Below are 18,585 nucleotides of genomic sequence, written 5' to 3'. Positions count from 1 at the left end.
TTCCACTCATCGGATTCCTCTCTCCCTCCGGTGCCACAATTGGCACCTTTCGGGGGGAGGGGGACAGGATACCTGTCAACGATAGGTATCCTTCCCCACTTCCGGGAGTCGCGGCTGTGATGTCACAGCAGGGCTCCCTCCTCCTCTTCCCCTGGCCGCTGGGCTAATAGGAGAGAGGAGCGGGCCTCGCGCATGTGTAGTGGGGTTCCCAGGGTGACGCCGAAAGGCTACACTGCTGGGTTCTCTTACCCGCAATGGCGGCGGCAGCACCCGACAGCAGCTTATTTTTTTGCCCGGAACAGCCCTTCTAAATCTGATATTTGATTGGTTTCTGCACTACTACTACTATGTGCTTTTTTTTAATTCTTTATTTACAGGTATGCAACAGAACACATTTCTATGACATTACAGCACATTTTTGACGAAAACCATCAGTGGTAAAATGTAGACTATGGAAAGTACAGAGAGTAGCTAGATCATGTGACATATCCAATATCTAAACCGTAATGTGTATCAACAAACAAATCAGATTCAAGCTACCCTTAGGCAAAAACATTGCTAAAACTTTTCGTGAGCAGTGTGGCATGTCCCTATTATGGCTTGCTTGCTTACTGGATATGGCATAATCACACACCAAGAATAGGTTCTGAAAGTGATAGGCTAGATAAGTGTATCATTTGAATATTCTGTAATTTTTATCTTTGCAGATTTAAAATAGAACAAAAGGTTGATTTAAAGCCTGCTCTGCTGAACCTAAAAGTGACCAATGTGTTCGACCAAAATTGCGATCTTTCAGGAATAACAGGTGACTTATACCAATGTTGTCAAAAATGTTCAGGTGCCTGAAATTAACTTTCCTCCCCTTTTAGATCGTATTAATCAAGACCTAATAAACATACAGAAGATTCAACTATCTTGGGTTGGGAAAATAGCTGCATTTAAGATGCAGACATTGCCAAAAATACTTTATTATTTTAGGTCCCTTCCTATCCTTATACCTGCCAATTTTTTTCAACAATTAAATACCAAACTTAAACAATTTATTTGGAATAAAAAAAAAACAAGGATTGCATTTCCCATCCTAACCACCATTAAAACTCACAGAGGCATGAATTTACCAGATATCAGGAATTACTATTATGCTGCCATCTTACATCAGATGAAGTACTGGTTCTCTCCCCAGAAAGACAAATTAATATGGTTGAACATAGAACAAAACTCCACTAAGAACTCTGAGGCCCTGTACACACGATCAGTCCAAACTGATGAAAACGGACCGAGGTTCAGTTTCATCAGTCCAAACCTACCGTGTGTATGGCCCATCGGACTTTTGTCCTTCAGACCAAAGTTTTAAAACTTGCTTTAAAATCGGACTGATGAACTGATGACCGATCGGTCAAAACCGATGGTTAATACGCAAAAGCATTGGTTCAAAACCCGCGCATGCTCAGAATCAAGTCGACGCATGCTTGGAAGCATTGAACTTTGTTTTTTCAGCACGTTGTTGTGTTTTACGTCACCACGTTGGTTTTTGAACTGATGGTGTGTACGCACATCGGACCATCAGTCCATCGGACCATCAGTCCATCAGTCCACCAGACCCTCAGTCCATCAGTCCATCAGACCATCAGTCCATCAGATCATCAGTCCGTTTTCATCAGTTTGGACTGATCGTGTGTACAAGACCTGACTTGTATGCTCTAGCACTAGCTAATGCTGTATTTCCAAAAGTAGTCAACCCTAATTTACTTAGTGTTAAGGCCACATTATTTGCTTGGAAACACATACTATCTAAAACTAGACATATAGGGCCAGATTCACAGTGGAGATACGACGGCGTATCTGCTGATACGCCGTCGTATCTCTGTTTCTATCTATGCGTTACGCATAGATAGCCATAAGATCCGACAGGTGTAATTGCTTTACACTGTCTTCTATGTGAATCTGGCCCATAGGGAAGAAATCCAGATTATGTCTCCCTACAGAAATGATTAATTATTGTAAGATACGGTTATCAGTAGACAATTGGACCAAACAAGGTTATCATTTATACGATAATTTACCTATGATTTATAAAAATGTTATTCTGGACAAGCTGGGTAGGTGTAAGCGTTTGCAAGAATTCAACCCAAAAGAAACTCTGCGCACATGGGAGTTCAGCAACTTAAATCAACTCCAAATTCATGGGAGAAAAAACATACAATAAAATCTCTATTTTTGGGAAGAGCCAGTCTTTTTAATAAGAAGTAGTTTCAAAATTTCCACAGCACAGCACAGTCCAAAATATATGGTGTGTAAGTTAAAGCTTTAACTTACACACCATATATTTTGGACTGTGCTGTGCTGTGGAAATTTTGAAACTACTTCTTATTAAAAAGACTGGCTCTTCCCAAAAATAGAGATTTTATTGTATGTTTTTTCTCCCATGAATTTGGAGTTGATTTAAGTTGCTGAACTCCCATGTGCGCAGAGTTTCTTTTGGTGTTTTTTGTATGACTGGTACTTCAGGGTACCTGTAATTCTGCAGCACTGGCTGGTCACAGCCCATACGAGGGTTTTTATGGATGATGTTGGATAATAAGCTTTTCCCATAGAGCGCCAGTGATTTTTTTGTATCAAGAATTCAACCCAGATAATAAAATAGAAATACCATCGATAATATGGGAATATTTATCCCAACAAACGGGAAGTATTAAGAAAGGCATCTCTTTCTTCTATGACATTCTTTCATCTCAACCAGAAGGCAAGAATGCTCATATGGTAAAAATGGGAGAAAGACTTCAATGTAAACTTTTCCTGGGATCAATGGAAGAAATCTTTCCAGATAATTAACAAAGCATCCTCATGCATCGAACACTGGGATAACGCCCAAAAAATAACTAATAGGTGGTAATTAACCCCTTACAGACTTTCCAAAATCTACCCAACCACATCTGACATGTTTTGGAGGTGTAATGAGCAAACTGGGAATCTTGTACATACTCTCTGCAGTTGCAAAACCTTGAGAAGCTTTTGGAACTCAATCTCAGCCTTTATAGCTGACATCACAGGTAACCTTCTCTCGCTTACACCTGCTTCAGCCTTATTAGGCATTGATCTCGAGAAATATCCCACCATGTATAGAACCATTGTGACCCATATTTGAATAGCCTCGAGACTTACAATTGCGAAACCCTGGAAATCCACAGAAGCACCCAATATTTCTACGGTCATAAATAGATTCAATTCCCAAGCACAATTTCAACTACTACTAGCTTACAAAAACCACTCAACTACCACCTTCAGGAGAAAATGGAGAGCATGGGTATCCCATCCTAGAGCCTCCTCCTCTTACCTAAAAGATTGTAGTATTTAAACTTACTTGAGTATTTGAAATTCTGTATTTATCCTTCTGAGCAGCATCTTGGTGTAGTGCAGCATAGTGTTTATCGTGATACCTTACCAGTCCTACAGTTTGAACCCATTTGGGGTAGGTTGGTCTGGGTCATCAAGGCCTGATCTAAATGTATACACTAGGCCTTGACAGTTTTCTGTATTACAATGTTATGTTGTATGAGTGGCAACTATGCCCTCTGTACTTTGCGCTTACTTTTGTTTGTATATCTCTGTTTGATAAAATAAAAAATAGGAAAAAAAAATTCAGGTGCCTACAAAAATGATTGACCTAGCTATTGGATCACATTCATTTAAAAATGATGTTTTACTCATTAAATGGCTTCATGAATTAAAGGGGATAAGAGAGGCCTTTCTTTACAGTGTTTTAATCCAAGGCCATTAATTTTATGCACAAGCTGAATGTTAAGCAGTCTACTTAAGATTTACTGATTAGGTCAGATGTGCACTGCAGAGACGTGAGCTGCAGTACTGAGAAACAACCAGCAGGTAGTGACTACCCAAGGCTCATTGTTACATAAGGATTGGAATGTTTCTAAGCTGTGAGCTTCAAAAGGTTAGAGAGATAACATTTGGTGTAGTTCCTGTACCTTAATTTTTAATCGATTGTGCCCAAAACAATAAAAGCCCAGCACATCAGGCATATAGGCATTGGTGGCCTGTAATACAGGGGTGTCTGGCCCCCTAATCTACATGCAGGGCACTGGACACATGGAATCCAATGTTTTTTTATTTTTTTTGGAAGCACATGATTAAAGCCAGAGGCTCTAATAGTATTCAAAAAAGGGTGGGCTCGGGGCGCAGAACATTGTGCCCTGAGCCCACCCAGTTGTGTGACAATAGCGAATAGCACCGAGAGGAGGAGGCACCACCCGGAGGAAGCGCTGCCCGCGACCTAGATGGGGTAAATGTGGGGCTGGTGACCAACCAACTAACCAGGGCGAAGGAGTGGGAGTGCCTGTGACCCGACCGACTGACAGGGGGGGTTGTGGCAGCGGTTGGATTGTTTGCCGCCCCACCCAAAAAATATACCACCAGCCGCTACTGCATACAGGCTGGTATCTCCTTAGCAGGCAGGCCATGCTGCTATGCTGGACATAACTATGGCTTGTTCAGGATGTGCTGGCAAGTGAGGAACGTCCCCTTTTAAGATGGCGGGCATACCATCATTCCTGCTTAAAGGGAAACTTCTTATAATAGCATTATATAATACAACATTCACACACATCGTTAAATGGTAAAGTTGTCTCTTGGGAACTTTTAGCTATAAGACATGGAGACATGGATGGTGCAGAGCTTTGATTATAACTGGAAGGTGGTAGGAGTGTGGAATGGCTATCTGTGGGTGAGAGAGCCACGCTGACTACTGTGCAGTACATATTTTGTGATACTATAGCTAACAGCTTAGAGAATGGTCTCAGTAACTATACCCGCTGAGTGACTGTCTGCACTATTGCCTTTATCCTTTGCGGCAGCCTGCTTACCTATGCCAACTGTCATAAATGCAGCTGCCTTCCTATCTGCTCTCTTGCATCATAGACAGTCTGCTACCTGCTAGATATTTAACCTCTGCTGTCCTACAAATTATGCTATTTACTTTTGGCATCTGGACATTTATTGCAGCTTATGGACCTAATGGCTACCTAGTGCATTTGCACTTCAGAGGGGAGCTTCTGACATTTGAACAGTATTGGGGGGCTGTATGAATTGGGTGACCCCTCATTCACACATACTGCCAATTAAGCTGCAAAAAAATGATTTCCTGGGGGGTGTACAGTCAAGTTCACTGTCATACACCCCCCGCCCTCCCCCTCCCTGATTGCCTGTCAGTTTGTCCCGTTTATTATAATTTATTAAGTCCCTGTTATCCCTGAGTCTATTCTCTTCTAGCTTATCTACTTTAAAGTGGAGTTTCCATCCCAAAAAAAAAATATTTCCATTATTGTGCTCATTAGACCTAAAAAAGAAAAAAAGAAAAAAAAAATGTTTTACTCATCTGGAAATGCCTGTTGCTGTGCAGTCCCACAAAATCTGCCTTTGGAATCACCTAGGATCCTGACATCATCTCCCTCTAATGCTCCTGGGAAATGTGTGTCATCATTTCCCAGGATGCAGTGTGCTACCCAATTATCACTCCCCATCCAAGACTTCCAGGAAGTAAGTGCTTGTGGGCTTCACAATGCACACAAGCAAAATGACAACGGTGTAGATATAGTTTTATAAACTATCTTTTTTGAATATCTATGCGGAGCGGCGGCGGATTGTAAAATAGTAAGTGACCGGATTTATATTATAAAAACGTAGGATGAAAGGACATACATTTAAAAAATGCTAATTGTGGTTGGAACCCCGCTTTAAGTCATTGACTTGGAACAATGATTCTGACTTTGCTCCTGCTTTCGTTGGGGTTGACTTACTAAAATGGAAGAGTGCAAAATCTGGCGAAATCAGCTTCCAGGTTTTATTGTCAAAGCTTCATTGAACAAGAGAAAGTTGGAAGCTGATTGGCTAGCTGCACCAGATTTGTTACTCTCCAGTTTTAGCAAATCAACCCCCATTGTCTACTTTTTCTTTTTACAAAGTAACACAAAGTACTTAAAGAGGAGGTCCACCCCAATTTTTTTTTTAAAAGCCAGCAGCTACAGATACTGCAGCTGCTGACTTTTAAAAAATGGACACTTACCTGTCCAGCGCGCCCCTGATGTCGGCAGCCAAGGCTGAGCAATCGCTCGTCTCTCGGCTGCCCCCGCCGCCATCCTCAGTGAGGGAATCAGGAAGTGAAGTGTTCCCTACTGCGTATGCGTGAGCAGCGCGGCGTGCCATCACTCGTCCCCGCTGTCTGCTGGGACCAGTGTGTTTCCCAGAAAATAGCGGGGGGTGACGCAAAGGGGCGTGACTACCGCAGGAGTCTATTCCCGTAAGTAAGTGCAAATACCTGTATTATACAGGTATCTGCACCCCCCTCCCTCCTGGTAAGGTCACAGGTCATATCCAATAGCAACCAGAATTGAACCCTCATTACAGAGATCTATGGCCTGAGGTTATGGGAAGAAAGGTGCAAATGAGCATGCATGAGGTCTGCGCTATATGCTCGGAGGGACCCTATTCAGTTACTGGGAGTGAGGTAACAGAGATACGCTGACCGCAGTCTCCATCTGGTCCCGGGCATTGATGAGCGTTCTCAATGCAAAGGGTACCTCCACGTGCAGGTAGGCCCCGCCCATAGGCAGAACAAAATAGTGCTGTGGGAGGGATTCCCCCATCAATACTGACTGTATTGATGGGGGAACCCAGCATTTTTTCTTTCCTTCAGCCTGTGGTTGAAGGAAAGATCATTGCATAATGTCCCTGGCCCACTACTGTCATCCATTGGATTACACTTCTTATGAAGGCTCAGCAGCACATGTGGGTATTACTTAGGGTGGTCTGCATGCAAATGCTGTCTGCCTAGAAACACCCACTTTAAGAAAATACATAAGTTATATCCTGTATTGCATGGTGGTTGCTCATTCTTGAATGTAAAGATCCTTTAAAGCACAGGTGTCAAACACAAGGCCCACGGACTAAATCCGGCCCTCCAGACCATTTCATGTGGCCCTTGTACATCTCCTGCAGCCCTCCTCTGGTCCTACTTCAGACCCTTACTTTCTTCTTTCAAGCAATGCATTCAGCTTCTTCAAAGCAGCAACATAAGGAAAGGGGGGGTGCACTGTGATGTAGGGGAGAGTAGTGGACGTAACTTCTGATGATGGGGTGGCTCTTGACATCTAATGTAAAGGGGAGGGCATCTAATATTACAGATACAACCAGCCCTTTTGAGGGCAATCATAATGCTGATGCGTCCCACGATGAAATTGAGTTTGACACCCCTGCTTTAAAGCCTTTGGAAGAAGGGACAGACTTCCATTCTGGATATATTTTTATAACATTCAGCTAGGTAACCTAATTGAGTATATCACTGAGTGTATTAGGAAAGAAATCAATGCACATATTGCTATGTGAGCAATTGCAGGAATAATTGAGCCCACAATTAGAATATAACTGGATTCTAAATATATAACGAAGATTGTATGACACATTTCAGTAAATTACTTTCTAGCAGCTAGTTATTTTGCTATTTGCAGTTTAGTATTCAATTTCCGACATCATTCTTTGTCGATTTCCAAATACTGTTTGTTGTGCATAATATGTACACAGAAGGTCGAATATCAAGATTTTATGTAAATCTTCTGTTGTCTGTCATGTTTTCTATTTTTTTTTATTTTTGTAGATACATCAAACTTACACATTTCAAAAATGGTTCAAAAAGTTTCTATTGAAGTAAATGAAGCTGGGAGTGAAGCAGCCGCATCAACAGGTACAACAAAAAGATGATCATTCTTTATACTATATCCGTGGTTATTATTATCTGAACACTGCAAAATAACTTCTGCTATTAAAGTTTATGTTTGGACAAAATAATATTAAAAAAACATGATTAGTACTTCTCTCCAATATATGCAAATTTTCCCTTTTTTTTTAAAGATGCAGGTACAGTAAAATACCCATTGAGCCTGCCAGAAATCCAGTGAGCTACTGATTTCCTGTAGTGAGCAGACAACGCTGCCTCCTGCTGGACTCTCCATAACTCGATGCCCTGTACACACGATCGGAATTTCCGTCTTTTTCCATCGGATTTTCCGATCGTGTGTAGCCCCATCTGAGTTTTTTCATTGGAAATTCCGATGAATGCCATCGGAGTTTAGAAATAGAACATGTTCTATTTTTTTCCGATGGAATTCCGATGTGATTTGGCCGGGCAAAAGCCCGATCGTGTGTACGGGGCATAAGGGTGTTCCTTGGTCTAGCAAATCAGAACTCTGCTTAACAGTGCTTAGGATTTCAGGGCAGCAGAGGCAGCATTGTCTGCTCTCTATTGGAAGTTTACTTCCTGTCTTGGAGATGCAACAGGAAGTACGAGAAAATCTCTCCAAGGTGAGGAAGTTCCCATCTTAGACAGTTGTCACCAAAACAGTTGTCCTCTGGCTGCGTCCACATCTGTGTGTGTGTGTGTGTGTGGGGGGGGGGGGGGGTTCTCGCTGCGGGATCATACCTGTTTCTGCCGTAGCAACCACCCACACAGAAAAACACGCTATATGAGCGCGGGTGCCATTAATCCTATTGGCATGCCATACACACTGAAGATCGCACCCGCACTGAGAACTGTACTAAACTTGCAGTTCCAGAAATGATGCAGGAACTTTTTCATTGCGTTTCAGGAGGCATGGGAGCTCATTTAAATGGCTCACACAGCCGCATCAATGTGGACCTAGCCTTACCCTTTGTTCTCATGAAAACTCTGAGGCCCCGTACACACGTCCGAGGAACTCGACGTGCCAAACACATCGCGTTCCTCGTCGAGTTCAGTGTTGAAGCCGCCGAGGATCTCGGCGGGCCGAATTTCCTCATTGAACAACGAGGAAATAGAGAACATGTTCTCTATTCGGCCCGACAAGTTCCTCGTCGGCTTCCTTGCTGAAAAGTGTACACACAACCGAGTTTCTCAGCAGAATCCAGCTCCGATCGAGTTTCTGGCTGAATTCTGCCAAGAAACTCGGTCGTGTGTATGGGGCCTATCTAGTATTTCTACTTACTTTCTGGCTCAGTGACAATGGCCACCAGTCAAGTTCCTCCACCCCAAACTCGCTCATCCATGTCTTTATAGACCTTGCTTTGTGCACTGGTCCAAATCCTTTGATGGAAGGGGGATTATGGTGTGGGGTTGTTTTTCAGGGGTTGGGCTTGGCACCTTAGTTCCAGTGCAGAGAACTCTTAAGGCTTCAGCATACCAAGATATTTTGGACAATTTCATGCTCCTAACTTTTGTGGGAAGAGTTTGGAGATGTCACCTAACTGTTACGACATGACTGCGCACCAGTGCACAAAGCAAGGTCCATAAAGACATGGATGAGTGAGTTTGGGGTGGAGAAACTTGACTGGCCTGCACAGAGTCCTGACCTCAACCTGATAGAACACCTTTGTGATGGATTCAAGTGGAGACTGCGAGCCAGGCTTTCTCATCCATCATCAGTGCCTGACCTCACAAATGCACTTCTGGAAGAATGATCAAACATTCCCATAGACACACTCCTAAACCTTGTGGACGGCCTTCCCAGAAGAGTTGAAGCTGTTATGGCTGAAAAGGGTGGGCCAACTCAATATTGGACCCTACAAACTAAGACTGGGATGCCATTACAGTTCATGTGTGCGTGTTTAAAGGCAGGCATCCCAAAAATGTTGACAATATAGTATATAGCTGACACCCGATCTCATCAGTGTACGGACACACGGACAGACGGTCATCTGATCCCCCCCATAGGGGAGAGCGGAGATCTGACAGGGCGGTCCATGGATGAGACACAGGCCCGGATTCTCGTACGAGTTACGCCGGCGTATCTCCAGATACGCCGTCGCAACTCTGAGTCCAAGTCGTCGTATCTATGCGTCTGATTCTTAGAATCAGTTACGCATAGATTTGTAGTAGATCCGACCGGCGTAAGTCTCTTACGCCGTCGTATCTTAACTGCATATTTACGCTGGCCGCTAGGGGCGTGTACTCTGATTTACGCCTAGAAATATGTAAATCAGCTAGATACGCCAATTCACGAACGTACGCCCGGCCGACGCAGTAAAGATATGGCGTTTACGTTAGGCTTTTCCCGGCGTAAAGTTACCCCTGCTATATGAGGCGTACCAATGTTAAGTATGGACGTCGGGCCAGCGTCAAATTTTTCACGTTTTAGGTCGTTTGTGTAAGTCATTCGCAAATAGGGCTGGGCGTCATTTACGTTCACGTCAAAAGCATTGTCTTCTTGCAGGTTAATTTGGAGCATGCGCACTGGGATACTTTCACGGACGGCGCATGCGCCGTTCGTAAAAAGCGTCATTTACGTGGGGTCACATTAAATTTACATAACACACGCCCACATCTACCACATTTGAATTAGGCGGGCTTACGCCGGCCTATTTACGCTACGCCGCCGCAACTTTGGTTTGAGAATACGGCACTTGCCTGTCAAAGTTGCGGAGGCGTAACTTAAATAGGATACGTTACGCATGCACAAAGATACGCGGTTCTACGTGAATCCGGGCCACAGTGTGCAGGGACCGCCCTGTCATTTGCCGGCTCAGCGATCCCCGCTGAGCAAGCAGGTACACATGTACGGATCCTCACGGGATCCGTACATGTAAAAGGGGCCTTACAGATTGAAGCCAAACTACAGCTCATACTTTAAGCAGTTACAGCGACAGTTTATTCTTCCTTTTGGGATAAAGGTTTTTAAATAAATAAATAAAGCTGTCCATTGTAGGCACCCCTGTCAGTGGCAAATGTTTTTTTGCATAATGAATGCAGCCAGGTAAAATTATTCTTTAGCAAAAGATGATGTAGGGGGTAGATTCACTAAGATTCACTAAGAGTTAGGCCGGCGTATCAGTAGATACGCCGACCTAACTTGGAATTTGCGCTGTCCTAAGTTTAAGTGTATTATCAAACAGAGATACACTTAAACCTATCTAAGATACGACGGCTTGCGCCGTCCTATTTAGGGTGCAATATTTGGGCTGACCGCTAGGTGGCGCTTCCATTGCGGTCGGCGTAGAATATGTAAATCACTAGATACGCCTATTCACGAACGTACGTCTGCCCGTCGCAGTAAAGATACGCCATTTCCGTAAGAGATAGGCCGCCTAAAGAAAAACATGCCCCCTAGGTGGCCTAGCCAATGTTAAGTATGGCCGTCGTTCCCACGTCGATATTTAAAAATTTTACGTCGTTTGCGTAAGTCGTCCGTGAATAGAGATTTACGTCATTTACGTCCATGTCGAAACCAATAGGCCCGTGCGGCGTACTTTGCCGCAATGCACACTGGGATATGTAGGCGGACGGCGCATGCGCCGTTCCAAAAAAACGTCAATCACGTCAGGTCAACACAAATTAACATAGAACACGCCCCCTCAGCCTATTTTGAATTAGGCGCCCTTACACCCGCTCGCTTTAGGCTACGCCGCCGTAACTTAGCAGGCAAGTACTTTGTGAATCATGTACTTGCCTCGCTAACTTACGGCGGCGTAGTGTAAACACGATACGCTACGCCGCCGCAAAGTTATGACGCCCTTTCTGAATCTACCCCGTAGTCATTTAGCATATTATTGAAAGTCACTGTTATCTGTGTCATTTTAGTAAACTATTGTATTCAGAGCATGGTAGAACACATCGTGGTTCTAAAGCATGGTAGCAGTTTGATAGTGTTACGGTTTTAAAGGGTTATTAGAATGTGTCATCACCAGAATTTACATTGCATTCTGATTCAAGTTGACTATTCAGGTTTAGCAGTTATTGGCATAAACGTAGAAAGAAGATGGAGATCTTTGCAGCTAGCTGATCCTGCTTCCGAAGGCACTAAAGGAGGTTTAGAGCAGGGATTCTCAAACTACGGCCCTCCAGCTGTTGTAGAACTACACATCCCATGAGGCATTGTAACACACTGACATTCACAGACATGACTAGGCATGATGGGAATTGTAGTTCCTGAACATCTGGAGGGCCGTAGTTTGAAGACCCATGGTTTAGAGCAGGGGTCTTCAAACTACGGCCCTCCAGTTGTTCAGGAACTACAATTCCCATCATGCCTAGTCATGTCTGTGAATGTCAGTGTGTTACAATGCCTCTTGGGATGTGTAGTTCTACAACAGCTGGAGGGCCGTAGTTTGAGGACCCCTGGTTTAGAGCAATGTCATTTAAACAACAAGTTCCGAATCCACACTTTCACCGAGTAGCATATTTCTAATGAGATTATGAAGACAGATGATGTGCCCAAGACATTTTAAACCAGTAAAAGTCTCATGTAGTTCTTGCTTTCTCATTTTTATTAATTAATTCAAGGATTCATTTTTAATCTCATGCGAGATTTTTTTTGTCTTTGCCTATAATTGATGTTGACACCTTTGCTCACCAATCTTCCACATTTAGGACCACCTGTGTCCAAACCATTATCCAATTCACTTGTGACAAACTGCCAATAGCCCGAAGCAGTAGTTGTCAACCATTGCTGTGTGTACGCTAGGGAATAATTCTGATGGCCTCTGAGGGTATAATAATAGCAAGATAATATTGTATATGTAGCACTACCCCCCCCCCCCCCCCCCCAGTAGGAGTTGCTGAAGTCAGGGTTCCCCACTGCTGCACAGCATTTCCTTCTAGCATCCATACACAGAAATCAGTCTTTTGCCTCGTACACACGGGCAAACATGTACATACGATGAAAACGGTCCGCCGGACCGTTTTCATCGGACATGCCCGCCTAGAGATTTCTGTATGATGGCTGTACACACCATCATACAGAAATGAGAGTCAATCCGCGCGGACAGACAGCGCGGTGACGTGTTCGCGCCGTCGCCGCAACGATGACGCGGCAACGTGCGCGACGCGGAAAGGTCAATGCTTCCACGCATGCGCTCGGACATGTACGGTAAGTCTGTACAGACGACCGAACATGTCCGACGGACAGGATTCCAGCAGGCATGTTTCTAAGCAAGTTTAGAAACATTTGCCCGTTTGAAAACGGTCTGGCGGGCAAATGTACGCTGGAATCCTGTCCGATCGGCCGTACACACGACCAAACATGTCTGCTGAAACTGGTCCGCGGACCAGTTTCAGCAGACATGTTCGGTCGTGTGTACGGGGCCTTAGGCTTGTTTTTGTTGTTTTATTAGGGGATGATAACTTGGATGGGGTAAGGGATTATAGGATGCCCAACTTGAAAATGTCCATAAACAGAACCAGGGACAACTTCCTCCCTGTTTTAGAATTCCTCTTCTCGCTTCTCGCACAAACCCGAGCTCCAGCCCAAGGTAAAACTCCTCCCCAGCAGCCTCTTCTCAGTACTGCTTCTCTATCTTCCATTTCACTCCCCTGCTGGCATGACTCATGTCTATTTAGGTGCGCCTTAGTTCCCTGCCAGGCCCCCAACCTGGGAATTGGCTAAAAGCCCCTAAATATTCAATGCAACCCTTTAAAGCTTCCGCCAACTACTTTCTAGAATGTTTTCCAACATTCCAGCCTCTAATAACCCTGACTCAGATTCAGTGTCAGGTTTATTCCTGGGCAAGACTATAGTTTACGTACTCTCACTTCTAGTAGCACACACTAGAGGGTGCTACATATACACATAATCAGGGCTTTTTTCTCAAACAATAGGTGCAGGAAATAAGGCTGCATTCACACCTGAGCATTTTTGTTGCCTGGAGCGCGACACCCCAAAACGCTAGAGGGGAAAAAATACATTATTCTCTATGGAGATGGTTCACATCTCCACTACAAAACGCCTGACGCCGAACGCCTGAAGCCCAAACAAGTTCTGGACCCTTTTTTGTCGCTCGAATGTGGGCGTTTTACATTGGTGACCCTAGACCTGTAAAAAAATTGCGGTAAATAACGCAGCGTTTTGTCGCGGCAAATCGCGGTAAAGAACGATGCGTTTTGTTGCGGCAAATCGCGGTAAAAAACGCAGCAAAACGTTACGCTCAGGTGTGAATGCAGCCTAAACCACGACCCCCCCCCCCCCCCCCCACACACACACACATCTCACAAACAGTAGGAGGGATTTAAAGGGGGCATTAAATACCAGGATTGCATTACCGTATTTTCCGGCGTATAAGACGACTTTTTACACCGAAATTACACAGCCAAAATCCGGGGGTCGTCTTATATGCCGGGTACAGCAGCTGCTCGATCGATATCAGCTGCCGGGTGCTCTGTACGGCTGCATGTATTCTGTATATGCGCCGCTCAGCCAATCCTGATGCACTGTGTTGATGACAGAGCATGCTAAGCCTGCTCGGATTGGAGTAATAACCTCTGCCAATCCGAGCAGGCTACATTTATGTAGCCTGCTCGGATTGGCAGTGGTTGTTATCCAATCCGAGCAGGCTTAGCATGCTCTGTCATCAACACAGTGCATCAGGATTGGCTGAGCGGCGCATATACAAACTACATACAGCCATACAGAGCACCCGGCGGGCTGCGGCTTCTTCATTTAATTAAAACCCATTACTTCCACATATACTTGCATATAATGAAAGTATTCTTGATGATTAAAGTGGTTGTAAACTTCTGAAACGAGAAATTTACAGAGCATATCATTCTATAGTGTGTACGTGTCTCAGTTCAAAACATCTAGTGCAATTCCTGTCTCCTTTCTAATTTCTCTGCCATCTGCATGAGTCACTTCTCTCAGTCTATGCTGACACCAGACAATCTTAGAAGAACCCCCCCAGCACACAGCATGTTTCCTTATGGGAAGCTCTCAGGTTACACTCTCCTCTCTGTGCAGTGCGTGACATCAGATTCCCTCCCCCTGCCTTCTGGACCTGAGAATTTCTGTGTAAATTCTGTACTTTGAACGGTTATGGAGGAGAGGGGGGCTGCAGAAAAACAGATACAACTTACATAGGTGGATTTGTTTCATCTCTGTGTATCACCTGAGACCAGTCACTTCACTGGGTATATGGAAGGGTTTATGATCACTACATTCACTGCATTATTGCTGCATTCACACCTGAGCAGAGCGATTTTCAGGTGTATTTTTTCAATTGTTTTTAAACTTTTCGGTGCAAGTATGCAAGTGTTTTCTATGAGAAATGTAAGCATTTTACATGTATATTCAGGCTTCAGCCATTTTAGTTTTAGCCAATGGAAAGCACTAGAGGAGGATTCTAGTTTTTATAGGCTAAAAAACACCTGACAAAGCATGTGGAAAAGCTGACTTTCCATTTAGGTCTATGGGGTCAAGAATGCCAGATTCTGCCTTAAACAAAGCTTATGTAGCTTCCGAAGCATCAGGCGTCAAGCTACAGGCACCTGAGCGCTCACATGTGAACAGATACTATTGAAATACATGCGATTTTGGATGTTCAGTGTTTTGGACAGGGCCGATCCTAGGCAGGGTGCACAGGGTGCTTTGCCCCCAGGCGCCTGCAGAGGTGGGGGCGCCAAAGTGGCAGAGTTCTCCCCTCCCTCTTTCTCTCCTTGTTTGTGTCTGTCCAGAACTAGCGTTCTGAGCATAGGGGTGTGTCTGTCTAGAACTGATGTGTCTCTGACCAGCTCCTTTACCATGTCTGCAGTCTCTGACCGTCTCCTGTACTATGTCTGCAGTCTCTAATCATCTCCTGTACTATGTCTGCAGTCTCTGACCGTCTCCTGTACTATGTCTGCAGTTTCTGACCGTCTCCTGTACTATGTCTGCAGTCTCTGATCGTCTCCTGTACTATGTCTACAGTCTCTGACTGTCTCCTGTATCATGTCTGTAGTATGTCTGGGGGCTCTTTCTAACAGACTCTCTAACAGAAGCCCTCTCTGTGTCCATCAGAGAGGCCCCCCCTCCAAGTCCCAATAAAGTACTCTGCTTCTCTTCCTGTATTTTGTTTATTGTTAAGAGATCATGTAAGGATCCCAGGGTAATGAAGACTTCGTGGAGAAGCATCTCTGTGGTTGAGTCATTGCCATAGAAACATTTGTAACGGGGAGGAGTTAGTAAAATGACCATGCCCTTGTGGGGGCGCCAGAAATATTTCTGCACCCAGGCGCCTGTGACCCTAGGATCCGCCCTGGTTTTGGAGCTTTGAGCAACAGATAGGAACAGGGCCTTAAAAACACAGGCCCAGATTCACAAAGGAGATACCACGGCGTATCTCCAGATACGCCGTCGTATCTCTGAGTTGTGCCGTCGTATCTATGCGCCTGATTCTTAGAATCAGTTACGCATAGATTTCTATTAGATCCGAACGCCGTAAGTCTCTTACGCCGTCGGATCGTAACTGCATATTTACGCTGGCCGCTAGGGGCGTGTACGCTGATTTATGCCTAGAAATATGTAAATCAGCTAGATACGCAAATTCACGCCCGGCCGATGCAGTACAGATACACCGTTTACGTTAGGCTTTTCCTGGCATAAAGTTACCCCTGCTATATGGTGGCGTACATGCGGCGTACCAATGTTAAGTATGGACGTCATTCTCGCGTCAAATTTTGAATATTTTACGTCGTTTGCGTAAGTTGTCCATGAATGGGGCTGGACGTAATTTACGTTCACGTCACAACCAATACGTCCTTGCGGCGTATTTGGAGCAATGCACACTGGGATATGTCCACGGACGGCGCATGCTCCGTTTGTGAAAAACGTCAATCACGTCAGGTCATGGTTATTTTACATAACACACGCCCCCCTGTTCCAAATTTGAATTAGGAGGGCTTACGCCAGCCTATTTACGCTATGCCGCCGCAACTTACTGAGCAAGTGCTTTGAGAATACAGCACTTGCCCGTCTAAGTTGCGGAGGCGTAACGTGAATCGGATACGTTACGCCCGCGCAAAGATAAGCCGATCTACGAGAATCTGGCCCACAATATTTTGCTGGAAAAAAAACGTTTGCGCATATTTATGGGTGCTGGTAATGTTATGGGATAAAACTTTGACTTTTAGGAGGTACAAGCTTTAATAAAATGAAGAATCTCTAGCCTAGAGAACTGAATAGAAAAGCTAATATGTTAATACTTCATTTTCCAGGGATACAGGTAGCTGCAATGAGCATTACCAATCACAGATTTGTGGCTGATCGTCCTTTCCTGTTTTTTATTCGGCACAATACATCAGGTGAGTTGACCTTAAAAAATACGAAATCTTTTTAATAGTGCGTTCTTTATAAATCCATGTTTTAATCAGGTTAGTCCGTATACTATAAAACATTCAGTGCATAAACAATGGCAAAGGCTGTTGCTTAACTTCATTTGCTATGCGCTATTGTGACATCTGATCTAGTTAATGGCTCAACAGATGACAACTGCAAATAAAATGATTTACTTTAAGGCTGACATCGCATAGTATTCATTTGTCACTCAAAATCACACATCAGATTTTATTATTGGCCAGGACGCAGTTCACTGTGCATGAATAACAACAAATGCATGTGTTTGTCTCCACGCCATTTGAGCAGAATATCTAGTCTGTTTACTTCGATTAAATTAAGTATATCAGGAAAGTCTTGCGTGCTAAGCTAATTTCAAACACAGATTTAAAGCTGATTTCCATAAATTCAGCGACTTTGTAAAAAGTGAAGGCTCATTATAGCTGGCCATAGATGGTTTCGGACCATCTATGGCAGTGGTTCTCAACCTTTTAGTGTCGTGACCCCTTGATAAAATTTCCCAAGTTGTGGGGACCCCTAACAGTAAAATTTTCGTAGCATGGGTTGTCAGCACCCAAGGCAAGACAGGTAATTTGCGCCCCTAACCCATGGAAATTTAGCGGTCCCTGAGTACTTTCCACTCGTACAGTATTAAAACCCCTTATGGTACATTTTAGGATGTACTATTCTTTCTCTTTGTTCTCCTTTCTTTCCCTTTTATCTCTCGCTATCCAATTTTTTTGTCTTTCCCCCATCCCCATTTCCCCCATTTCTCTTTTTATTTTTTCCTCTCCTCCTTTCTTCTCCCTTCCATGTATTCTCTATTTTTATTCCTTCTCTTACTCCTTGGTGGGGGGGGGGGGGGTATGAGTGGCAATGCTTGGGGGTTGTTCTGATCACCCTTAGGTGCCCTTGATCATGGTCATCTGCTGATCCGAGAACTGTAGTGGGGACTTTTAATGGCAACTAGAATCACAGGTAGTGTTACCCACTGTCACCGACTTTGTGGTTTCTCGTAGCAGTGACACCTATGCAGAAATCAGGAGATGGGGTCTCCTCCAGCCCCTCCCACCTCACAATCCTCACCAGTCAGTGGACCTCTAGTGTCTGCCCCCCAGCCATTCCATGAACTGAATGGGCGGCTGCAAAGAGGCTGAGTGGGCAGCCGTGGGCTCCAGGAACAACCCAGCTGGGCAGACACAAAAAGGCTGGGAAAGTGGTGCGAGCTTCAGGAACAGCCCAGGATTTGGTGACCCCTGGCAAATCATCATTTGACCCCCGAGGGGGTCCCGACCCCCAGGTTGAGAACCACTGATCTATGGGCACATGGGCGTCCGCTGACATTTTTTCAGGAAGGGGGGGGGGGCGCTTCCGCAGTGGCGATACACAGTCGCATTTAACCCTTTCTTCAAACGCTAGCAGGGGTTAAAAGCACCCTGCTAGCGGCCAAATAGCGCAGCTAAAACAATGG

The 18,585-nt window shown here is 44.5% G+C and overlaps 1 protein-coding gene across 1 annotated transcript in view; it reads left to right on the top strand.

Annotated features, from left to right (window-relative positions):
* Window positions 1–18,585, top strand: part of SERPINI2 (serpin family I member 2) — a 61,441-nt gene that overhangs the window by 36,605 nt on the left and 6,251 nt on the right. Inside the window, exons 6-8 of the mRNA XM_040349304.1 lie at window positions 708–805; window positions 7,664–7,750; window positions 16,997–17,083. Coding sequence (XP_040205238.1) covers window positions 708–805; window positions 7,664–7,750; window positions 16,997–17,083 — 272 coding nt within the window. The remainder of the gene's footprint in view (window positions 1–707; window positions 806–7,663; window positions 7,751–16,996; window positions 17,084–18,585) is intronic.

Source organism: Rana temporaria, chromosome 4, assembly GCF_905171775.1.
Source record: "Rana temporaria chromosome 4, aRanTem1.1, whole genome shotgun sequence".
NCBI classification, from domain to species: domain Eukaryota; kingdom Metazoa; phylum Chordata; class Amphibia; order Anura; family Ranidae; genus Rana; species Rana temporaria.
Note: the sequence above shows the minus strand (reverse complement) of the source record. Positions and strands in the feature narration are given on the sequence as shown.